Genomic DNA, 25,735 nt, shown 5'->3' with positions numbered 1-25,735 from the left:
GAACTGATGTAGAAAATATCATGGTAGATGCTGAAAATACTGCTGTAAAAGATCAGGGTACTGCTGTAAGTCTTCATCAGACTGCCAAGTAGCGTCGGAGTCGTCCAGATCTCGCCAAAGAACAAGGAATTCCGTGATAAGTCGATGTCGAGTCTCTCGCTGTCGATGGTCCAGAATACGCTCAGGAATAAGGAGAACATAATCGTCTTCGATTTCTGGGACATAATCACCTGCAGGAGGAACTGCTTCATCGCCTGGAATGTACGTCTTTAGCCAAGAAATATGAAATGTTGGATGGATTTTACCCCATGATGGTGGTAATTCCAATTTATAACTTAAAGGTGAATTTTTCTTGACGATCCGGAAAGGTCCATAGTATCTAGGTCGCAACTTAGGAAACACAGACTTAACCGTCTTATAGCGATGTGGGGCTACAAATAATAGCACCATGTCACCAGTGTTAAATTCCAGGTGACGTCTATGTTTGTTGGCAGACCGTTGATACCGCTCTTGCGCTTTTCGCATATGATCCCTGACTTGCAGTAGAATATCTTGCATTTCTTGAACCAATTGATCAGCTAGGGCCACTCGATGTTGAAGTACAAAATTTGTTGGTACAATCGGAGTGTGTCCATAAGCTGCTTGGAACGGAGTCATGCTGATGGCACTATGGAAAGAGTTATTATAGGCAAACTCAAGGAGTGGTAGATACTCTTCCCAGGCTGCGAGGCGTGACTGAACATAATGTCGAAGCATTTCTTCCAGAACTTGGTTGACTCTTTCAGTCTGTCCATCTGATTCGGGGTGGTAAGCTGAACTGAACAGTAGAGTAGTACCCAAAGATTCGAACAGGGAAATCCAAAAGTGACTGGTAAACTTAGGATCTCTGTCGGATATGATATTCTTGGGTAATCCATGGTGTCGGAAGATGTGTTGTATAAAGAGTTTGGCTATGTCCGGGGCCTGTGCACTGCTTTTGCAAGCAACAAAGTGTGCCAATTTGGACAAGCGATCAACAATTACCATAATCTGAGAGTTACCTCTGGAGGATCGTGGTAGTGTTGTAATGAAATCCATGGAAATACTTTCCCACCTTTCAGTTGGAACTGGAAGAGGCTGAAGAAGTCCTGTTGGAAGTCGTCGACTTGCTTTCATTTGTTGACATGATAGACAAGATGTAACCATGTTGATGACATCTCTTTTCATCTGAGGCCAGTAGTATGTTGCACTGAGTAACCGATAAGTCTTATTGATGCCTGGATGGGCAGCATAAGGAACTACATGATGCTCTTTTAATAAAAGACGTCGAACATCCTTGTCATGTGGTACACAGACGCGATCTTGATAATACAGAAGGTCGTCCGTATAAGAATAGGATGAGAAAATCTTTTGTTCGGAAATCGAAGGTTGATCTTTGGAAAGAACTTGTACTGCGGTGCCGAAGTCTTTATCATTGAAATACTTTCCTTTGAAGGAGTTCGGAACATCCACAGATAATGTAGAGATTACCATGGCTGATGCTAGAGGTAACCTGCTGAGAGCATCTGCAACTACATTGCGTAGTCCTGGTATGTACTCAATGGTCATGTGAAAGTTGGCCAGAAACTCAACCCAGCGTGCTTGTCGAGCGTTCATGACTGGCTGAGTAATAATATACTTGAGAGAGTGATGGTTTGTCTTGACCACAGAGTCGGCACCCATGAGATAATGTTTCCAAGAGCGATAAGCATGTACAACAGCAAGAAACTCCTTATCATAAACCGGATATCGGGTTTGGATATTAGAATGTTTATGGCTGTCAAAAGCAATGACTCTGCCTTCTTGCATCAAGACTGCTCCAGTAGCGATGTCGGAAGCGTCGGTCATGACCTCAAATGGAAGATTTGGGTCAGCAATAGCCATAACTGGTGTAGTAGTGAGTGCTTGCTTGAGTTGTTGGAAACTATACTCTGTTTCGGGAAGCCACTGAAAAATTGCTGTGCTTTTCAATAATTCGGACATAGGAGCTGCAATTTCGGAAAACTGATAGACCTTTGTATGGTAGAAGTTTGCCAATCCGAGAAAAGAGCGGACATCATGAACATTCTTAGGAGTAGGCCAGTTTCGGATTACCTCGACCTTCTTGGGATCCACAGAGATACCTTGAGCGGAAATAACATGTCCCAAATATTCAAGTTGGGTTCTGAAGAACTCACTCTTCTCAATGTTGATGTAGAGAGAATTGGCACGGAGAACTTCAAAAACTTGGTGAAGATGTTGTTTGTGCTCATGTAGGGATCTGCTGAAAACGAGGATGTCATCGAGGTAAACGATGACGAACTTATCGAGGAAAGGCCGGAAGATGTCGTTCATTAATGTCATGAATGTGGCCGGGGCATTGTTTAACCCAAAAGGCATGACCAAACATTCATAGTGTCCATACTTTGTTCGAAAAGCTGTCTTGTATTCATCGCCTTCTCGTATACGAATTTGATGATAACCTGAACGAAGATCAATCTTGGAGAAGTGTGTTGCATGTAGAAGTTGATCGAAAAGGTCATCAATGCGAGGCAATGGATACTTGTTTTTGATAGTGAGCTTGTTGAGGGCTCGGTAGTCGATGCAGAGGCGCATAGACTTGTTCTTTTTTTCCACAAGTAATATAGGAGATCCGAAAGGGCTGCGACTGGGCCGAATGTGACCTTTGTCGAGTAGCTCGGTGACCTGTCTTTGGATTTCTGCATTTTGAGTGTGAGAAACCCGATAAGGAGGTTTCGACGGTGGATTACTACCGGGAATAAGTTCGATTGGGTGATCCACTGGTCGTCGAGGTGGTAACTGCTTTGGCAATTCCTGTGGAAAAAGATCCAGGTAAGGCTGGAAAAAAGGTTGGTTGAGGTATTCAGGAGGATGAGGATCCTTTGTTGGTGTCTCCTCGACTGCCGTAACCAACAGAAGTGAAGTCTTTGCTTGGCGTTTACGAACCCACTTCTTTACTTGTAGGGCAGAGGCAACTGGGGTTGAAGGAGAGTCCCTAGAACCAGTTAGCTCAATAAGTTTTCCCTGGTGGACAAACTGGATAGTATGGCTGCGAAAACTGATTGATGGATCATAGTCGTAGAGCCATTGTTGTCCGAGTATGACATCGTACCGAGAAAGAGGCATAATGTCGAAGTTCAACTTGTCCGTATAATGTTGGATGCGAAAAGACAAGTTTTTAATCCTGGTGTTGCACAAGAAAGTTGTTCCATTTGCGAGTTCAATCTGATAGTCCATGAGGCTAGGACTGGTGGTCAACCGAAGTTTATCGACCACAGAACTGGCTAGGAAATTATGAGAACAGCCACTGTCGATGAGGATGGTGACCGTTGTTCGATCCTTGAACACAAAGTACTTGAGTGGCCAGGGAAGGTTCGGGGTTGCTGGCAAGGCTCAGGTGGATGGTATTCGCCATTCGAACAGCTTTGCCTTTCTTGTCTTGTGCTGAGGTAGCATCTTCTTTTGGGGAAGTACTAGATTCCATATTAGAATTTTGCTTTGGTCGCTTGGGACAATCGAACCATCTATGGTCGCCTGTACAGATGGTACAAAGTCCTTTTGAGCTGGAGTTGTTCTTCTTGTCAGTGGCCGCACCTTTATGTTGGGGCTGTCGGTAATGACTTTGTGAAGAAGAAGAAACACGATCCTTAGGGGACTGCTTCTGTTGGGATCCAGCAAATGATTTCTGAGGCTTCTGGGGATCTTGAGACTGTCGCTGACCTTGATTACCAAAGTTTTTGCGAAACCTGGTATTATCTTGAGGGCGAGCACCTTTGGCCGTAGGAGAGTTCTGTGTGCGAGTAGCACTCTGCTTCCCTGTGTTGAGGAAATCTGTAATGCGCTCTGCGTAAGCAATAGCGCCATCTGTGGTGGTGATATTGGCTTTAAGAACATCAATGCGTAACGAGGGTTGTAGGCCTGAGATGAAAGCATGAAGGCGATCATCCTCAGTTAAACCATCAATCTCTAGCACCAATGTGGTGAACTGAGAGATATAAGAAGACAGGGAACCCGTTTGCTCCAACTGTCGAAGTTTTGATCGTGCTTGGAAGTCCGCATTGGCAGGTACAAACTGCTTACGGAGCACGTGTTCAAAACGTTCCCAAGTTAACACACTTTTTCCGTCCTTTAAGCGTCTTTGCCACCATAGAAATGCTGTATCCTTCAGGAGGGAGGCTGCCAAGGCGATCTTTTTGCCTTCTGTGAGGTCAACAGTGTCAAAATACATGCGCATTTTCGCGAGCCATTGGTCAACAGTTCGGCGATTACGTTGACCAGTGTAGGCTTCCGGAAGTTTGACGTCAAGTCGTTTTGTTTTGGAAGCTTGAAGTAATCGATAGAGAGTACGCAGTTCAGTATTTTCTACCTTGGGAGGGAAAGAATCCGCATCGTCGTCGGGTTGCGTCACGTTGTCCTCTGTATGTGCTGGACTTCGAGAATCTTGGAGTTGTTGAACTTTTTGAACCAGGTCGGAGATGCTGTCCTGAAGCTGAGATATTTGAAGTTGCAATAGAGATTCACTTTGGGTGTTGCCTTCAGGGGTCTTTTTGGGACTTGATTCTTTAATCTCGGGAGAGGCTTCACGCGAGCGGTGCGACATGTCGGAAATCCCTGTGAGAGAGGCGCGAACTTGCGCTCTAGTTTGAACCATCCCTGAAAGAGGATTCGGGCTGCTCCCTGAGGTTGCTCATATTGGAGGGGGCAGGCGAGGCAGGATGGAACCACCCGTGGAAATCTGGTAAGGGAGGTCCTGTCGGAGGTAACACTGGAGATTCTGAGAAAGGTGTTACTGCTCGTGATAAGACAGGGGTAGGTAGCAGAGTCCACGGATTTGAAAAAGGATAAGGAGCTGCTGTCGGAAGAGGAGGATATCCAGGAGAGGGAGTGCCTTCAGGATGTAAATACTGGTTGGGAGAAGGTACACCCTGTAGAGGAGGATATCGGGGAGCTGAAGGAGGTGGAGAGTACCCTGGGGATGCCGAAGGTGAAGGGTAGAACTCTCTCCAAAAATGAACAGCAAACTCCTGAGGAATATCGTGTTCCGGATATCTTCGTGTCTCGTGGAACACAACCTGTACTGTGCTGAGGAAATAATGTAATTGAGGTGCCTCACGCAGAAGGTAGAGGATGTGATCCAAGTCACTCGGAGGGCACGTGACACAGAAGACCCAAGATGCAAAGGCTCCAAAATGGGCTGGCTGTGCAATTTGAACACGATATTGTGTAGTAGCAGGTGCCTGAGGTGTCCTTGAATGGCCGGGTGAATTACCAGGGGTTTCCATGCTTTAATATGGATTCTTTCATTTGCTGTAATTTGTTTAAAAGAATCCTGAAAAAGCAAATTGGAAAGACTCCACCTGGCAATACTTTAATCTGCCAAATGATTGCGGAGAAGAAGGCTGCAAATCGTTGTCCGGAGGTCCATGTTGCAGTGTTTTGTGAGGAGTGCTCGAGGCTGGTCTGGTCCGGGCTGTCAACGGGCTTTCTTCATTGCGAGAAAAGGCAACTGGTGCTGAATTGGCAAGGTGAAAACATGGCGAAACAAGGAAAGGCAGCAGCCTGTCAGGAAATCGGGTAGTCAGGGCTGCAATGGCAAGGCCTGGGGTTCAAATAGCGAGGGGGGGCTGTCAGGAAACAGGGACTGGCAGCGCCGGGAACCGGGACTTGGCAGTGCAGGCTAATGACAGCGGTGCTGACCGTACGGTACAGGCTGTACGGAAGTACCGTACAGACTGTACGGTCGAAATTGCGCAGGCTGGTGGCGAGTAATGGCGCAGGGCTGCGGCAGTACGGCACAGGGCTGCGATGGTATGGCGCAGGGCTGATGCAGGGGTGCGCAGGAAGATCCGGACTTGTGCAGGGCTGGCTTACGCAGGAAAGTACGGAACGATGGCGCAGGCTGATGGCGAGTGCGTCAGGCTGTACGGACAGCGCAGGGATTTACTCGAAATCCGTACGAATTGTACGGAATAGGCGTCGAAAGCTTGCGCAGGCTGCGAGAAAATTCGTACGGCCGTTGTTTGGTATCCGTATTGGCTGGAAAGGTACGCCCTTTCGTTGGGCTGCCTAAGGGCTATTTGCCCCAAATTAATTTGGGGGTTAAATTAACCCTAGGGAAGTTAGGGTAACCTAGGGTTAGGGGATGGGTTTAATTTTTATCCCTTTTTACCCCTCTAGGTTCCCTTTTGTAGGTACTTGGGCCTAGGAGGTGTGCCTATTCGAAGGGGTGTGACCCTTGGAATAGGTGCACCTGTTCATGAGGGGATATGTCCCTATTGTCAAAAGGGATGCGACCCTGCATGAATAGGTATGTCCCTTTGCCCACGATGGGGTATGTCCCATGAGTGAGGAGTCGAGACTCGTCACCAAAAGGTGTGTCCCATGGTGGAAAAGGCGCGTCCCTTGGTTTTGGGACAACCCAAGCACCTTAAAGGACACGATTTTGGTCGTGTCCATTCACATCAACTTGTGATGTGAGGGAGATGGAGAGGCCAGGATGACTTTAGGCGTTTAAAAATTTTGCGCTCATCCTCTCCATCTCTTCCATGCACTATGTGCACGGATGTCCTTCTAGCGGCAGAAAATGTATCAGATCAGCGCTAGAAGGTGAGGGGCATTTCCTACAGGCAGGAGCGAATTTTGCTCTGATACCACTGTAAGAAATCCTAGATTTACTATATTTAGAACAGTGCTAAGGAACAGTAAAGAGACTGAGATAGCAGAGAGCAAAGGAATAACTATATTGCTTGAATGTCTGTAGGGTGGATGTGATTGTCATCCATACAATTTGGCCTCTCTTATATAGAGAGTGAAGAGTCACACATGAAAAGGTGTGTACTCCAAAGGGTATGTGCATGAAGAGGTGTGTACCCCTTGTGAAGGGTGTGACCCTTGATGAGAGGGTACATTACAATAGGAATGTCTCTTCATTAGAATGCCTCTTGTGAAGGGTTATGCCTCATTAGGAAGTGTCCCGTCGAAAGGGCAAGTGTCCCGTCGAAAGGTCATACCCTTCCACAAGTGTCCATTCATTAAACCATCCATAAGTCTAGAAAGAGAAAGGAATACGTCACAGATCGTGACATCCCCTGTGCACGAATGACAAGGACAAGTTAGGCGGAGCAAACTACACTTACTGGAAACTACAGCTTAAGATTTGTTCATTCATAAAGGCTTATAGGAGCTTGTTTAGGGGTTTTAGAAGAAACTCGAGCAAGCTTCCAATCCCAAGAAGTGGACCCAGGTTTAGGAGGATGAGTTTCAGGATGAGCTTGCTACTTGAGAAGACAATGACTCGAAGGCACATTCAGTCCTTGTGTGCACTATCATGGAGGAGGTTTCTCCCGTAGTGAAGACATTGACTTAGTGCGCACGAGGTATGGTCCAAACTGGAGGACCTTTATGCGAGGGACTCAGCGATGCGGCTGTTACTCTAATGGGGCAGCTTTATAGTCTTGTGTTCTTCAACAGTAGTACTATGCAGCCCTTTCTGATGAAGGCTAAGGTCATCCATGACCAGCTTTTTTCCACGGGAGCTGCCTCTTTCCAGTTGGCGGTACTTATGCTCGTCAAGCTACCTCTGGCTTACAACATGGTCTTTCTAGCCTTGCGGTGTTTGCTCTCAGCTATTTAATTAGACCTCAATGATTTGTCCTCTCTATTGCTCGAAGAGGAGTCAGTACTTTTGTCCTCAGGCAAGCTGTAGGTCACTCTAGATGGCAGCATGGCTGAGTTCTTTGTATGGGGTTTCTGTATGTGATAAGTTCACTGATAGGTTAATGGACGTGGTGTGTTCCACAGCACATCTTCCTCCATTGGGAACCACTTGAAACAATGAACCCTGAACACATCTCGTCCATAGCTCCACACTGTCTCCTGTGCCTACCAAACTGTCAACTGAATAGGGTGAGAAGTAACCCGTCCTCCCTCCCACATGCCCTCTCTGGCTGTGACCCGTGGTGGGGGAAGACTTCTTATTGTCAAAAAGCTGGTATTGTCTTAGATTCTGAGGCAATCTTTGCTACAGCTACCTTGGTACCTCCGGAGTGGTCAGAGTTTGATTATGAGTCTTGATCCTAAGACTTACCCTTGGACTTGCAGTTAGCTTGAAAGGGGGCATGTACACCCTCAATAGAAGTCCTCTCTCACTAGATCTACACCTTAGATGCCCTCAATTCTAACACCCTCTCTGCAGCTCATGTGTACAATGATCTGAGGCAGCCGACCGATGAAGATGCCACCATGGACTCTCCAGCAGGAAATGTCTTGGAAGATAGCTCCAATGTGCCTATTACCTTGAAGAAATGTCACCTAATGCTCCAAAGAAGTCATGTGATCTGTAGGATCCCAAGCCAGTTGCTATGGGCCTCTTTTGCCACACTTGTAACACCTGCTCCTATTTTTCTTGCTTTGATGGTAGGCCCATTTGAGTGGGCTGCTAGGGGTAGCTTTGGGGTAGACCCTAGGCGTCCTGGCATGCCCTTTATAGGGACTAGTATGGCCTGGGACAACTGACCAGCTGGTTGGCCCTAGGTTGGCTAGACCTACTCCTGAAGTTGAACATATCTGGCCCCCAGTCGGCCTACAGGCTGCCCTATTTATAGGGCCAGCCTCCCCCCTTTTTTGGTATCACTTGGAGCAGTTCCCCTTCCTTCTTTTGGGTGCTCCCCCCCTTGCTATATACACGGTTTTCTTTGCCTCTATCAGTGTCTACCCAAGAGCAGGGGCATGTCATACAGGAGCAGGCTCGTGCTATTTGAGACCAGGCTGATCTCATTCAGGGACTGAGACAGGACATCTCGCAACTCCGACATGAGGTCACCGCTATACGCACCGTCCTAGGGAGCACTCAAGTTGTTGAGGCACAGATTGCGAGCATGCAATCTGCAATGGAGGAGACGTCTGGATGGGTCGACGTGGCCAAACGGGAACCTGCAAGGGTAACCGTTTCAGCTACCCTCATGGAGCAGCAGCAGAGTGCTAGTAAGACTCAACATCAGAGTACGTGGGATCCTGCGCATTGAGGCTACACCAATGACAGATGCGATGGCCTTCGTGGCTACTACTCTGGGGGTAGCCGAGCACAGGATCGAGAGGGCATGGCGGGTGGGGAGAGACCCCAACAGAGAGCAGCCCCCGATCATACGGTTCCATCACGCTCAGGCATGACTTTCGGCTTTACGGCGTAGGTCAGCCCTACGAGACCAGCTAGCGATCTCCATGGATGAGGACCTCACCCCACTACAGGTTGAGGAGAGGCGCTTCCTGTTGCAGTAGCAGGATCAGGCCCGCAAGGAGGAAAAGTTGGAAGTAGTACGAGATGGACGACTTCTTACAGGTTCCCGTCGGGCATCCATCCCCCTCCCATGTAGGGAGGCGGGGTCTATGAGACTCAGATCTCTGAGACCCTATCTTGCACCATTTGGAATTGTAATGGTACCTTATGGTTAGAACCAGGGAACTTCTCGGAATCCTACACAGGTCGAGACATAGTCTTTTACACAGAGACAAATCAGAGTCCAGAGCGCCCAGTACAAGTTGTCAGCGGGTACACATGGGAGTTTGCTTACAGAGATGAGACTAGAGAAATAGGGGGGGTATGACGATTAGTGGGAGTAGCAGTTCTTTACAGTTCCACCCTTCTATTGATCATTTCAGTAGAGCAGAGGCATACACATTCCAGGTTTCTTTGGATCCGGATCCGGCAACACATGGACAACCGGGATCTGTTTGTCGCAGTATGCCACTTCCCTTCCGAGACATCCCACTTTGCTAGAGATATTCGAGATGAGGTTGAGACATCTCCATTTGCAACCCTTTATTAGTCCGTTGTTGACTTCTCGAGCCGCGGTGAAGTCCTCCTAGTTGGGGACTTCAACGCGAGGACAGGGGCCCATTAGGTACCACTCCTTGACTTCAGGGATGATTCCATTCTATTGCCAGATATTGACCTTGAGGGTGCATGTATACTATGGGTTTCGGCTGACAGATGAGGTCCGGTCACATCTTATGGGCAGGCCCTATTGGACCGTGGCAGGATGCATGATCTCATTATTTATAATGGTCTTGATAGATGGCTCGTCTCAGATGGTTTCACATGCTTTCCACATGGGGGAGGTTCTAGCGTTGTTGATTACATCATGGGATCCCTTGCCTTCACATCTCGCATTACTGATTTTACTGTAGCACCTCTTCCTCCAGGGGCTGATGATACCTACCTATCTTTATCATTTCCACTCCCCATCGCACAACACCCTCCACCCTTCTGGGTTCATACTCTACCTATCATGATATACACTTCGACCGCGATCACTCTCCTATTTACTCAAGACGTCTGTACATACTTCTCGCTTATATTGACTTCATACCCTTTTTAGAGGACCGTGCTGCCTTGATCACCCGCTCACTACACGAAGCTGCCCTCCACGCTTTCCCTCACACCATTCGCTCCACCTACCCCCCACCACCTGGGACCGTACCTTGAAATAGTTGGTACGATGATGAGTGTAAGGCTTTACGCCATCAGCTCAGATTCAAAACCAAAATCAGTCTTTCGAGCAAACCAGAGACGCTACACGAGTATTGCCGACGACTAGTAGGTAGAAAGAAACTAGATTTCGTTTGCCAGAATGAGGAGGAACTACTAAACATTTTGTTTAGTAACAACTCTAAGGACATTTGGCGAACATTTCTTGAGGGACGGTCCCCCTCACCACTCACTGATACTTAGCTCTGGTATAATTACACACGCACACTATATGACACCCCTGATCAGCTAATCCCTGACCTCTCACATTTGCCACGCCCCACTTCCTGTACCCTCTTCACTAAGGGGGAGTGAAGGACGCTGTAATGAAACTTCATAATGGCCGAGCGAAGGATCATGAGGGACTATGCTCTTATTGCAGTGGGACCAGATTGAGACATTTTGGTGTTTATAGAAAACTGTAATTCAAGTTGACACTGATGGAATCTGGCACATCTGCCAAAATTGTTTCGAATTTACAGTTGTATATTGTACTTGTATCTATGTGTTGATAGTTGTAGAGCAATTGCAGAAGAGAAATAGAATAGATACCTTGTTATTTTATGTTCTGGTATAGTATTTAGTGAATTTGTTTCAGATTGCCGAATGATCCGAGTGGAGCAAAGGGTTTATGAAGGCTGCAAGACACTGGACAGTGCAACTAATCAGGCAACCTTTTGACTATCTGTAACAGACTGGCATCATTTATGAAGGAATTTACTTTCATAGCGAAGACTTAATAATGAGGTTAGTGTGAAAGCAATTGAAGAGAACACAATCTCTGCTAAAGGAAACAACAACTGAAATGGACCAAAATGTTGACTAAAAGCAGACCTACGTGTAGATCAGACCATCAAACATATATTGCCAAGAAGGCCATGAACAACTACTTCAAGCTAACAAAGAACACTACCATTAGAATAGAATGAATAGGAGTCAATGAACTGAAATTGTCATTACAAAAATTAGTAGAAATATAGTCATGTGTGTGCTCTTATGCACACTACCATTTGATTGCAAAGCACAAAAGAAAATAAAGAGAAAAGTAGGAGTACGCATGCTTTGGGTTTTATCAAGGGAAATGGTGTCTTTATAATTGTGTCCTATATATTCTATGTTAACTGCTCTGAGAAGCTGGTGTTTTTGAATACAGCACATGAAATGCCATCCATGAAGGTTTTACCTGCGATGCTTTCCTTTCTAGTAGCTTACTCGCCTCTTCTTTGTTCAGAGAAGTAGAGAGTCAGCATAATTTGTGTATGGCATCACAAAATAGGAAATAGACATGTTTATGAGTGGCTGCTTCAACTTTGAAGTCCTGACTTAACTTAATGGAAAACCTCTTGTAAATCTATCTCCTTGTGTGCATGTGATAGGGCTGTATTTGTGAACTCATGCTTGTAGGATGATCTACATTATTGGTTGGGATGTCATACTAGGTAGTTTTGGCTATGGATGATGGAGTTGATGGCCCTTTTATATTCTTTTACGAGTCAAAAGCTGCATTTCTCTTCTGCAAATACAGTGCCTTTGAGTGCACATTGTTCTCAGGATCCTGTGTTGATGATTGTTCGGTGGACTGATGTGCAGATGCAAGGCTCTTTTCAAAAACTTTTGAAGAATGTAAATGATGCTGATGCCATCATCACTGCGACGGTAATAAAAAATTTGAAACTTGTGCAAGTAAGTATAGAGTCCAAGTGTTTTTATGATCTCTTATGTGCCTCAAAAAGAAAAGGAAAGTTGGGTGTTGTTCATGCTATTCTCACACCAGTCTCTTGTCTATGGCACCATCTGCAAACCATTTTTTGAAGCTTGTGATGATGTAGTGAGTAGTTGTAACTCAAAACTTCAAATAGGAAAAGAAAAGTGCTCAAATGGTTCTAAATGCTGAACTGCTTTTCCTGCCATCAAAACTTTTCTTCCGCCAGATGATTACTGTGAATGAAGAGCCATTCTTGGTGCAAAAAGAGTTTCTATTCTGTGATGCTTGTCTTCAGTGAGGCACTTGGTCTATGATGCTTGTCTTCAGTAAGGCAATTGGTCAGTTCCTAGAGGCACATGCTCTAAATGAGTTGACTGATTTCATGGTCAATGACATTAGCAATTAGGTCTCTACAAAAACATTGCAGAAACTTATTTTTCAACTTCAATTGAATGAATATGAAGTGCGACATTCGTTTGGCAGCATCCTGGACTCCCACTGCCATTCGAATATCACTCTCCCTTGAGGACAAACAATTGGTGAGCACGTAGTTTTAGGATCTGAGCTTTGCTTGGGATGCATTGTTGGTCTCATTTCCGTGATTGGTGAGATGCAAGATTGGGTCGCGGCAAGCATGGCACTAAAGGCGGACCTTATACAAGGTCACTAGAGGAGTCTCCCTTCTCGAGCTTAGCTTGGGAGAGACCTTTTAGCTCTTGCTGTTAGCAAGTCGAGTTTACTTGGGCTTACACTTGGTCTTTCTTCTACCATGGGTTCACAGTAGATGGAGATATGGAAACTAAACACCCTATGCTGAGGTTTACAGTCACCTTAGGGTTGCCTGGGAAACACATGAACATTCTTTTTTTGAATGGTGATTGTTTTGGCAATCTTGTTTTCGAATGGCCCTCACAGATGGAGTACCAAAGATATGCTTTGGGGGTGGAAAACCCAGGCTCCCTCCCTCTCAGATAGCTTTTAGCCATCCTCTTCCCCACAGGAGTCACCCTTGTTCCTCTCTCCCTTCCCCTTCAACCAAAATCTCCTCTCAGTTCTTCTCTCCAATCAACCTTATCAGGCTTACCTTGCAGCCTTCTCCATCTAAAACTTCCTCTTAGCCCCTTTTGGCTAAACGTCCCTACATACTCCTTCCTACAAACTCCCCCTCTCAGCTCCTCCTTACCCCTCCTTCCTATGTATCCTGCTCCTAGGGGGTTCCATCCCCCTCATGCTTGTTTGACATCGGCGGCATCTATAGTGTCGTACTAATTCAGCCTCATAGCCTCTCATCACCTCTCATCTGGACCTGTGGTCCGATGGACCTACATGCAGCTTCTTTAGGACTATCTTTACTCCTTAGAGGTCATAATTCTCTAGCGTAGGGAGAGGTAGTATGTCGGGGGTAGTGGGAAACTCCTCTTATTCATCTCGAAGCTTTATGTATGCCACCATAGGAACAAATAAATGCACTCAGATGACGATTACGTGATACATATGTTAGGTGTGGTATGGTTAAGGTGTGCTTATAGATCATGTTTTGGCAATAGGGCTAAGCATGAGCTCATGTTTGCTCGAGATATGCGAGGAGTTGGAGGAGCAAAGTCAAATGCACCCAGACTTTTATGAAGTCTTGGAAGTGACTACATCCTTTTATAGTGAGTTATTTCAAAGAGGCTCCACACCTTGGGTAGAGGGTGCATATGAGTCCAAGTCCCCTTTAGTGGTCTTCTTGCCAATGATTAACTGTTTGGAGACATGGTTCATAGATGTAGATGCTGGAGGCCTTAAAGGCGTTAGTGGTGCACCACTAGAGAAAGAACCATCTCTCCCTCTCCCTCCTTTATTCCGAACTTCCTAAGGTTTTGTCGAAGCCCCTCGCAAACACGCATCTAGGATTTTCTCAACTCAAGTATGATGCCCTCTATGATGCTACCAGTTTTGTGACCTCCACCATGGGGTCTAAGAGCATGGCATTGGGGGGGCGCTTGGCACATCGGTCGCGATCCCACTCGCTATCAGCCTCTTGTCATGCGTTTGAGATACACCCATACCAGCATTACGCAAGGGTACAATGCTACGTGACCACCCCTGGATTCACATGGACGCGGACCTCACATCCATATAGGTAGAGGAGAGGTATACCCTCCTACAGTAGTGGGACATCGCGCGCAAGGAGAGGAAGTGGGTAGTGGTTTGAGATGGGCATCTCTTGATAGGCCCCCACGGACATCCAACGGACGGGTTGGGCTATACGAGACTTAGAGTACCAAGACCTTGATGTGCACTATTTGAAACTGTAATGGTATCTTACGATCAGATCCAAATAATTTCTTGGCATCTTACATAGGACGAGATATAGTTTTCTACATAGAGAGACATCAGAGCCTGGCATGTCCTTTGCCCTTGGTCTGCAGATACACATGGGAGTCGGCATACCCTGATGAGACTCTAGAGACATGAGGAGTTCGTGGGTCAAGATGAGAGGTGGTAGTATACATGTCGTCTCTCATGGGGATGATCTCTGTCGAGAAGCGTGACGCATGCTAGATTTCTTTGGATCCGGGTCCCGGTTCTGACGTATCTCTCTAGTGGACCTCTTCATTAAAGTGCGCTATTCCCCCCAGGCTTTCACATTTTGCTAGAGATGTCTATGAGGAGGTTGGGACCTCCCCATAGGCACCCTCCTTGAGAGTATAGTGCTCATGTCTCTGCCCCTCGACAAACTGATCATAAATCCATGCAAAATCAGCATCATTGGCATATTGATCCTTCATGGCATCAAGCTCATCATGATATGCAATGGTAACAGCTGAAACTTGCGGCTTAATGGACACTACATCTGCTACAAAACAACATTCTTCTTTCCAGGCACATGCACAATCTGAAAATAAAACATAGAAAGAAAGTTGCCACCTCATGTGCTGTTTGGAGAGCTTTCTTTGGGTGAGAAAGTACCGTAAGGATTGGTGATCGGTCTGAACATAAAAATCAGCACCTAAAAGAGAATGCTTCCAAGTCGAAAGATCATGTATAACAGCCAACCTCTTTTTCTCGTAGATGCCAAAATTCATTTCAGCGTCCTTGAGCGCTCTACTCTTGTATGCCGCCACTCTACTGTCTTGCGTAAATACCCTGCCTATGCTATTCCCACATGCATCAGCTTGGACAGCGAAAGGCTTGCGAAGGTCGGGTAGTACGAGAATAGGATCGGAGCAGAGTTTCTCTTTCAACTTCTAAAAAGCTGCAATCTCGGTGGTACCCCATCTGAAAGTGTCCCCTTTCTTTTGTAAGGCATGGAGTGGTGATGCAATCTCTACAAAGTATCGGATAAATCTCCTGTAGTACGAGCACAAGCCCAGAAAGCTACATACTTCATGGATGTTCTTAAGGTGTGGCCAATTCCTGATAGCCTCTACTTTGGCGGGGTGCATCCTAGCTCCATTTTTGGAAACAATTTGTCCGAGAAAATGGATCTCATGCATTAAAAATTCACTTTTCTTGGCATTGACGAGCAGCTGATGCTTCCGAAGCTCCTAAAAAACAATTGGCAGGTGCTTCTTATGTTCAGCCTCATCTTGAGAGAACACGATGATGTCATCAAAGAAAGTGCCAGCAAAGGCTCGATGTTCTCTAAAAATTCTGTCCATCATTCTGGCAGGTGCATTCGTCAACCCAAATGGCATGACAAGAAACTCATACAAACCAAATGTGGTTCGGAATGCTGTTTTGTGCACATCCTCAGGCTGAATTCTGGTCTGGTGGTAACCACTCCTCAGATCAATGCGGCTGAACATTCCAGAACCCTGTAACCTATCCAAAATATCATCGATCAAGAGCTGGGATGAATCAGCCCCTTCTCCAACAGGTCCTTGACCTGATTCATGATTTCGTCTTGCTGGGTTGCACTGACCCTATAAGGAGGTCTGTTAGGTGGGCTGCTACCAGGGATTATGTCTATCGTATGGTCTTTTGCCCTTTCAGGGGGCAACTCCTATGGAAAAGAGTGAGAAAAACACTCCTTAAACTAAAAAGAAAATCTGTCCGTTGCTTTTCCAGCTTAGATTCTCCCTTCAATTTAGCATCAAGAAAATGTGTTTTGCCACGGTGAGTGATTGTGATAGTTTTATTCTTCGTATCCAAAACAGTCCCGACTCAGAAGTGCCAGGGTATTTCCAGTAACACATCACAACCATTCAGCGGCATAATGTAGAACACTTCTGTGTCCACGTAGCTCTGAATGTGCATTCTCAGCTTGCCTATCATTGGGGTAACTGATTGGCTGAGCCCTAGGCAAGCCATGTCCGCATCACACAAAGGACCCATCTCTTCAGCCTTTATTCCCAACTTTCCAGCCAGCTCTGGAGAAATAAATTTGGCTTTGGATTCCAGATCGAAAAACATCAAAGCTGTTTGGTCTCTTATCTTACCCCAAGCCCCCGACATAACTCTGTAGCATCCACATTCTGAACATCCCCGATCAAGTCTGGCAAAAGACCAGCATTGGTTTTGGGCTTCTTATTCTTTTGATCATTCCTCTTCTCTTCCTTATGCTCACCCTGCTCAGTAGGAGGGAACCCTCTCTTCTTGTGTGGGCACTCGAAAGACCTGTGCCCCTCCTCCTTATTCTTCGGATCATTCCTCCTCTTCCTTATGCTCACCCTGCTCAGTAGGAGGGAACTTCCTCTTCTTGTGTGGGCACTCGAAAAACCTGTGCCCCTTCTCCTTGTAAAGGTAGCACTTGTTGGCATCATAAAGGCTTTGTTTTTCTTCATCTGAGATACAGGTATGAGATGGTACTAGTCTTTGCCCTGCAACAAACGTTGCCTTCATAGGCTGCGAGAACTTTCTGAATTTCTTGGGGGATTCCCGCTTGCTGCTGTTTAACTTTGGTGTTTCCGGTGGTTGCCTTTGAACCCAGAAACCTTCCCGTGCATGAGTGCATAAGCTGTAGTGCCATTCTCAATTAACTGAGACATGTGGAAGACCTTTGTCTTTGTGCAGTAGTCTCGAATCTCCTTTGGCAGCCCGCAGCAATACCTTTCAAATTGCTCGGACAGCGGTACATGCTTGTAGGAGTTCACTGGCAGCAAGGCTTCCCAAAACTTCTTATTGTACTCTTTTCAAATTTCTGCAATTCCCCACATCTAGCTTGTACCAAGCGGTCATAATATCCACCTCGAAAGTGGTGGTTAACCATGCGGCTGAGTTTTCCTTAAAGAAGGTGGCTGCCTTTCGAACTTTGGAAAACTCCGTGAAATGTCCACCTGAATAGGCGGCATCAAATTGTTGCACAAATGTCAAAGCCTTCACTCTGTCCTGCATTTGATTGCAAGTTTCAAACTTCACTGCTGCCCCTCCGTCCTTATAATCTTTCGGCTTGTCTTTAGGAGTAAGATTATCATAAACGGGGGGCTGTATAAATGCGGAGTCATCATTGATCCCACATTTTGAGCCATACCATGTGTACCCATGGTGGGATTAACCATTGTGGGTCCCACTCCATGCATCTATGGCATATTCCAAGTGCTGCCCATCATTCCAAGTATCCCTGTCTACATACCAGGCTGCATCCCAAGATTTGCATACATCATGTTTTCATTGAGATGGGGCATTCTAGCCTCCACACAGTTGTTTTTCAGTTTATTTCTAAGTGAAATAAGTAAAGGAAGTGTTTGGCATGATGCATTGTGGCTTTATGTGAGGCATTTGACAATTTAGCAGAGGTTCGCTGCCCTTTAGTTTCGTGAAGGCCGGTTTCTGTGGTTTCATTGCCTGGATCAAGCTCCTCAGCCTCATCTACCTCATCCTGTGAGTCCTCAGTGGCATGCTCCTTCAGGAAACTAAAGGGCAATGAAGTTATGAACCTCTGCTAAACTGTCAAATGCCTCACATAAAGCCACAATGCATCATGCCAAACACTTCCTTTGACTTCTAGAAGAGTAGACATCTCAGACTAGATCCGAATGTCAAGTAAATGTACAAACTACCTAGACTGGGTTCTAGAAGAGCACATGTCCCGCATTAGACCCCATTGATGTATAACCTTGCTAAACAACATAGATGATGAAACATAGCATTGATTCAAGGGTTCACATAAGTCTTTGCATGTGGGAACACGGAAGGACTCCAAACACAATAAAAATACTGCAAATATCTTTAAATCAAGAAATTGCGATCAAATCGAAGACAAAACCAAATACCCGTTGTCCGTGGCAAAGGGGCGAGCTCTGTCCTTGCACGTATTCCCTGTCTAGGATCCCAGCAGGGTGCACGAGTTTTCCAGCTTCCAGGAAAAAGAGAGATGAACATAAAGAGAGCAGAGAGAAGGCAAGAAAGAGCTGTAGAGGAAATGGTCAGCAGATCTCTCCCGAAGTGTCTGCCTCAGGATATGTGCCAGCAAAACCTCCTCGGGAAGCGAGCCTGCCTCAAATTGCACCCGAGAAGTCCGTATAGCTCTGAGATGATGCCTCAAATGGTGTGTCTCAAGTCTGTATAGGTCCAAACAATTGGCCTTAAATACATCGTACCACATAATAAATGCATCGTACCGCAGTTCGTACATGTTGTACGAATTGCCTTGGGAAGCATACAACATAAAAATACGTGTGCAGCAGTTGGAAGTTGAAGCAGGAGCAAGAAGGTGCAACGAAATCAGCATAGGAAGCTTCTGCAAGGTGAGACCAGCTTCCTTTGCAGGCTACGAATGCTCTAGGAGGGTGAGGGAGAGAGATGATAGCTGGTAGGAGCACATGCATGGCAAATGGTCCTCCTAACCCACTTGACCAAGGACAACGTTGGTTGTCCCTTGGCCCAACTTTAAAACCCCTCTTTAATGCCTTTTCCTTGCCCCTAGGACCTAGTGGGCACATCTAGGATTTGCCCCTAGGAACTTCTAAGAAGTTTGCACTTCCTCTAGCCAGTCCCTCACGGCCAAACTATAACTTGACTTAACCACGGTTAACCTTGGGTTATCCATAGGTTGAGTTACATTAGACTTTTCACGTCTCCATGACATACCCTCCTCCTAAGATAGCAAACTACCCAGGTTGCTGCTAAAGACTTACAGGAAAATAAAGAATAGTGAAAATAGGCAGAAATAGCCCATACCAAAATATACATCATCTGTAAGATACAACATGCGATGATAATATGGGCTAGGAGAGCTGAAGAGTCTATCCATACATCAATGCATCCACTTGTGGAGTGTCGTGAACACCCATCATGGAGACCTCACGGCAGAAGTACTGTCCGCAAGCAGCATCTCGGGTGAGATAATCGGTGTCACCAAACGATCTCCAGATACATGAGCAGTTTGTATCAAGGAAGTGGAGGTGCTACCCTCCTCTCGAGCACCAAGCAATGCTCAAGATCTCTGCTCTACTGAACCTGTAGGAGCCTACACCGCAGTAGGCTCAAGCTGAAATGCGTCCAAGTAGAGGTGCAAAATACGAGGTGACTCTGCTAGATCACTCTTCTCCATCCACTTCGCATCCAGTGCAGGATAGTTCTTGAACTTCACCAGGTAGCGACGGGAAACTCTACTTCTTACTTTTCTTTCCGTCTGTGCCAAAATTTGTTCCGGAACCAAGATTTCATCCAACTCTTTAACCTCGGGCTTGATCCTCATGAAGCAGGTCAGCAGGCACATTGCCATGGAAAGGCTTCAATAAACTCACATGAAAGGCATTGTGTATCGTCCTATGGTCAGGTAGCTTCAGCCTGTAAGCTACATCAATAATCTTTTCAAAAACTTGGAAATGACCATAATACCTCATCTTCAGCTTTGTGTACACTTTGTCCTTGCCTCTCATCCTCTTGACTCGCACTTTCTGGAAATGTAGCAACACCCAACTGCCCTCTTTCAAGATCAGCTCGCCCGTTTGTGCTTCTCCTAGCTTTTCTGGAGGGCTGTTTTGATATCAACTTCTAATAGGCAGCATCCAGACTTTCCACAAATCTATCCGCTTCAAAAATCTTTTCTTTCGTATGCAAAAAGGGAGGTACCTTCCGTTCTCTTGCCACAATCTCGAAGGGTGCTTTTCCTATAGCTGAATGTACAGTGTTGTTGTATGCAAACCCAACAAGTGGCGGAAATTGCTCCCATTTCGATTGCTGATCCGAAACATAACACTTGAGAAGATAAAGGACAGTGGAGTTGGCTTCTTTTGACTGTCCATGAGATTCAGGATGGAAGAGGATGATAAATTAGTGTGGTACCTATATTCTCAAAGATACCTCTCCAGAAAAGACTTGTCATCTGTGGGTCTTGATGACTGACAATTGATTGAGGCATCCCATGATGTTCGAACACATGAGACATAAAAAGTCTCGCCATCTGGTCAGCTGTAATCTTCTTCCATATGGGATGCTTGCTGAATCTGCAAATAATGGTCAATATCCCATCATGTCCCGATGATGTACGTGGAAGATTGAAGATGAAATCCATGGCAATGCTCTGCTAGGGTCGATCGGGAACGGGTAGAGGCTGCAGCAGTCCAGCCGGCTTATATCTGTCATATTTCACTTTATGAGAGGTGATGCATGTCCTGACGTATGTCTTGACATCCCGCCTGAATGCTAGCCAAAAGAAATAATGCTCCACAACTTTGATGGTGGCATCAATGCCTCTATGTCCTGCATAAGGTGGGGCATGACTCTCGGTTAAAACCTTTGGCCTCAACTGGTGCGTGACACCCAATCTGCCATGCATCATCAGAAAACCCTCCTTGAGAGTATAGTCCTCATGACCAACTGATCATAAATCCATGCAAAATCAGCATCATTGGCATATTGATCCTTCATGGCATCAAGTTCATCATGATATGCAATGGTAACGGCTGAAACTTGTGGCTTAATGGACACTTCATCTGAGGTGGGCTTTCAAGAAAGTGCATTTGCAACAAAACAACATTCCAGGCACATGCACACATGAAACATAGAAAGAAAGTTGCCCACCTCATGTGCTTTGTTTTTCTTCATCTGACATATGGGTAGGAGACATGACTTGCCTTTTCCTTGCAACAAACTTTGCCTTCATATGATGTGAGAACTTTCTGAATTTCTTGGGTGATTCCCGCTTGTTGCCCTTTGACTTTGGTGCCTCCAGATGGTTGCCTTTGAACCCAGAAACCTTTCCCTCCTACATGAGTGCATAAGCTATAGATGCATTCTCAATTAACTGAGCCATGTTAAAGACCTTTGTCTTTGTGCAATAGTCCCGAATCTCCTTTGGCAGCTCGCAGCAATACCTTTTAATTTGCTCAGACTGTGGTACATGCCTGTAGGAGTTCTGAGGTGGTCTAATATCCACCTCGAAAGTGGTGGTTAACCATGCGGCTGAGAACACCTATTTGAATTCAACCCAGGTGATAGGTGCCTGTTTCTTCTGAGCATGCCACTGAGGACTCACAGGATGAGGTAGATGAGGCTGAGGAGCTTGATCCCAATGCCCTTTTTCAGTTACAAATGCCAAGTGCAGTGGGAGCCTTGTCACAGTTGCAACAGAGTCTTGTGAAGATTATGCAAGCTCCTCCTGGCAATAATGCCCCTCGTGGCAGTATTGCTCCTCCTAGAAGCAAAAAGACATCTAAGAAGAAGCATAAGAAGACTCACAGGCACGCTCCCTCGGGTGAACAGCCACCAGTGATGCCCTCGATTGTCCCTGGAATGGGTAATGCCAATAACTTTCACTCAGTGAATCAAGGACATCAAGTTTTTCCACATACTATGATGCATCCAGGGTTTTTTGGAGGAGGATTGGTGGTTCCATTGCCAGGATAGTCACCATCTTTACACAAAGGTGAGCCCTGATAGTGTTGGGTGAAGGACGCCTTCAAATTTTTGCTATAGCCATCAACTCAGCAATCATGTCACACCGTGAGAGGTCATTGACCATCTCCGAGCAAGAGGAAGACAGGACATCGGAGAGCTTTGAGGAGTAGCAAAGTACCAGTGAGGGTGATGAGGAGCTAGACAATAGGGAACAACCTGTTCCTCCTAAGCATGCCATTGAGGACTCAAAGTCAATTCATGAGAGCGTTTCAAGTAAAGTTCGGATGCCTACTTGATGGACGGATGAGATCAAGAGTACTATCGATGTCAAGTAGGGTTGTCCATTGTTATATATATGTGTGTATGTGCGCGTGCGCTCTTCTTACTCAAAACAAAAAGTGTCTATGCGCTCTTCCTTCCCTTATGCATACTCTATCATTATATGGCTTGGCTGCTCGTCTACATGTGCATTTTCAGAAATGTAGAGGAAAGCTCAGCAGGACAGCTCCGAATTGCAAAGGCAGGTCATCAAGGTGAAAATCAGCTATCTAGAGGGCTTGAAACAGCTTGGGAATGGCTCTGTTGGAGGCGGTTGTGCAGCAGCATCCTCAGAACAAGTCGGAAATTCCTTCAAAGGCCTTGAAGTGCTGCAAATGAAGCGCACAGGTGGTTGGCTATGCTGCAGCAGGGGCGTCGAAAACCTCCACACGTTGCAGGCGCCTCAGAAAAACACAACAACCAGCAGGGAACATGCTGCCTAGTGCTCCAAGAGAGCTCGAATGGAGGCGGCTGGCTGCAAGGGCAGAAAACATAGGTGGAGTGGCTATAGAGCAGGCTGAATGAAGGCAGCAATGGAGGTGGAAATGAGCTGACAGCTAGAAGCGGCTGCAAGAAGAAGAGCTGAGCAGAGTTAGGGTTAGGGAAGGAAGATGATGACATGGCAGGGTGCCTAGGGCAGGACTGACCTGCTCTGATACCATGTTAGAAACATGGTGTGATAGAAAGACAGAGATAGGCTAGGGAGTGAAGAAATGAAACTCAAATGTAGACAGCATAGAAGGCTCTCATTCATTCATCATTATCATCATGAGACAAGTGAAGTACAAGCCTTTTATAGGCTACACACTCACACACTAGCACCAAGTGCATATGGGATAAGTCCCATAGTGACACGTGGCACTCACACTTGAACTAGTACTAGATCTCCTAGTCCAACACATCACACATCACATCTCACACACTCTTTGGCTATGATATCTCCAACAGTTAGAACAGTCTGCGGTGTGATTCCTTGTTCAGTAAGTTTGGTCTTATTGTATTGGAGATGTCTTCCCCTTGCTTCACACATCTCCAGCATTTTCCCTTACGGCTCACATGATTCTCGGTGTGTGGATACTCGCTAAGGTAAATGTGGTAATTATTGTGGATATCTGGATTCTTGTATTTGTGTTTTCTTTGAGTTTTTTAATCGAAAGAATATTTTCTACCATCTGATCTGCTTTTCTGTATTTCAGCCCAATACAAAGGTTATAATTATGGATGCAGATGGGAGTCAATCAAAAAGTATTGCTAGAGCTTTGAAGAAAGCTGGGATAAAGGTAAGCCGCCCTTTTCTATACCACATTTGAAAATGAGTGAAGCGATATGAAGGAGAGGCTAGGCAGTCTGGTTTTGATTGCAAATTACAGGACCCATCCTTTAAAAACGCTTATCAGTTTCTTTTTGCAGATCCCATACAGGATTGATGGAGGCTTCAGATCTTGGAAAGCTGATGGTCTTCGTGTGAAGCAAATAGGTCCGGAGACTCCGTTGATCATCATCAAGGAGGTCTGATAGTTTGCAAGCATGAAGTTAGTTAGAATGTTTTGTTCAGTGTAAGCCCTTTCCTAGTTTTCAGATTGTGCTATGTTCAGCGAGACACAATTAGATCCGTCATATAATACTACATTAAATGTGCTTTGGGGATGTGAGTGACAAATCTCTGTGAGGTGCATTATGGATATAATCTTAGCACTGTTAATGTTGACATGTCATATTGACTTGCTGTGCAGGAAGCGGAGGCAATTTTAGAGGAAGTCAAACCTACCCCAGGTGGACTTGCAGCGGTCACTTTGGTGGGTTTAATGCAAATGCACATATATCCACAGTCTAAATATTTTTCAAGTACTGCAACCATTTTTAGTTCAGATTAATCAATGGCAAAGGACTAAGAATACAATGACCACTTTGTGATGTCAACTATTCTTTATACTGTGGGGACTATACTAGAGCATTTTGATGCCTCTTCAATAGTTTTTCTTTTGATATGGACTCGTGCATTCTAGACCCAACATGTGGATACCTTGTGATACAGTCACAATATGTCCATGAGCATCCTTAGGACTTCTAGCCATTTATACAGGGAAAAACAACTTGAACTGTGTTTGTGGGGGAGTGCTGCAAGGCACCTGCATTTTCTTAACTTAGATCTCGAACAGAAGAGCAATGAAAACTGTTGTGCAATCTTCTTTCGTAGAAGGTTGTGACAGTTAATGATGCATGAATCCTGTTTCTAAGGTTCCTCACTCCTGTAAATAGTAAGTTCATCATCTTATCATTTCTTTGAACACGTTGATCATATAAAATATGGTGTACGAAGTGCAGCCAAAAAGTATTCTCATGATTAATAGACTTAAGGGCTCTTGTGCTCTCTATGTAGTAGACCATTTTTGCAGAAACTTGAAACTGTAAGTTTTTCAGGATCTTCCTCTCACAAGCATTAAAAATTCGTTTTGGGGCCCTGTAAGAAATTCATGATTTTTATATTTTCTTGGCTCAAAATTAAAACTTTCTAGATGAGAAGCACAACTTTATGTGGTTGAACATTCAATCGGAGGTATAATTGCCCCGCCTCAGCTTCCTTCCCCACCTGTCTCCCCCTCTGCCTCTGCTTCTCCCTCCCGCGCACTTTCTTCTCCCCCCCCACCTTCTCTCTAGCCTTCTGCCCCCCGTCCGTCCCTTCTTTCCCTTTGCGGCTGCTTCCCAGCCCGTTCGTCACGCCCCCCCCCCCCCCCCCCTTGCTGGATCGTGTTTTGGAGTTGGGAGGCCTGTGTGGAGTGCGGGACCTGCGCCTCGGGATGCTCAGCCCCCTGTGCTGCTCGTGTGGACCTAGGGGGCACCTGCGCCCCCTGCCCCTTGACCTGCTTGCTCTCCTTTCAGTCCTTAGTTGAAATTCCCAGCAGCTGGGCCGTCTCAACCTGTGGGCTGAGGCCTTGCAACGCCCGACATTGAACAATGCCACCACCTCTTGCCAAGCAGAGGCCCAAAGGTTTGGTCCCCATCATAGGGCAGGAGAGGAGGGGTCTATATGTCAGCCTCGCAGGCGGTGGCCAGGTGGAGCTCATAGCAGGTCGCGCAGTTTGGATGGGCATTCGGTCAGGGGAGTCAAGGATAGGGATCCTGAACGTATATGCACCTGCTTGCCGTTAGCACCGTCCCACCTTCTGGAGACGACTAGCATAGTGTCTTCTAGAGGTTGACTCTTGGATTGTTGGAGGTGACTTCAACAACCTAGAGCATGCAAAGGACAAGCAAGGAGGAGCCTCCTCTGAGATTTCTGCAGCGTGAGGAGCGCGTGGGAGCAGTTCATCTTTGCGATCAGTGGTAGGGACCCTTGGCGAGAGGCATAGTTAACGAGAGTCCTGGGTAGTTTGTAGTTCTCCTTTGGTCAGAGGAGA

At 46.0% G+C, this 25,735-nt stretch overlaps 1 protein-coding gene across 1 annotated transcript in view; it reads left to right on the top strand.

Annotated features, from left to right (window-relative positions):
• LOC147900658 (Rhodanese/Cell cycle control phosphatase superfamily protein) overlaps positions 1-25,735 on the top strand; it is a 101,531-nt gene that overhangs the window by 39,636 nt on the left and 36,160 nt on the right. The window contains exons 6-9 of the mRNA XM_087376007.1: positions 12,134-12,226; positions 23,534-23,617; positions 23,748-23,846; positions 24,071-24,133. Coding sequence (XP_087232133.1) covers positions 12,134-12,226; positions 23,534-23,617; positions 23,748-23,846; positions 24,071-24,133 — 339 coding nt within the window. The remainder of the gene's footprint in view (positions 1-12,133; positions 12,227-23,533; positions 23,618-23,747; positions 23,847-24,070; positions 24,134-25,735) is intronic.

This window comes from Dipteris shenzhenensis, chromosome 6 (assembly GCF_047967505.1).
Source record: "Dipteris shenzhenensis isolate YYH24624 ecotype China chromosome 6, Dip_SZ_1.0, whole genome shotgun sequence".
NCBI lineage: Eukaryota > Viridiplantae > Streptophyta > Polypodiopsida > Gleicheniales > Dipteridaceae > Dipteris > Dipteris shenzhenensis.
This window is presented reverse-complemented; position numbering and strand designations above follow the sequence as displayed.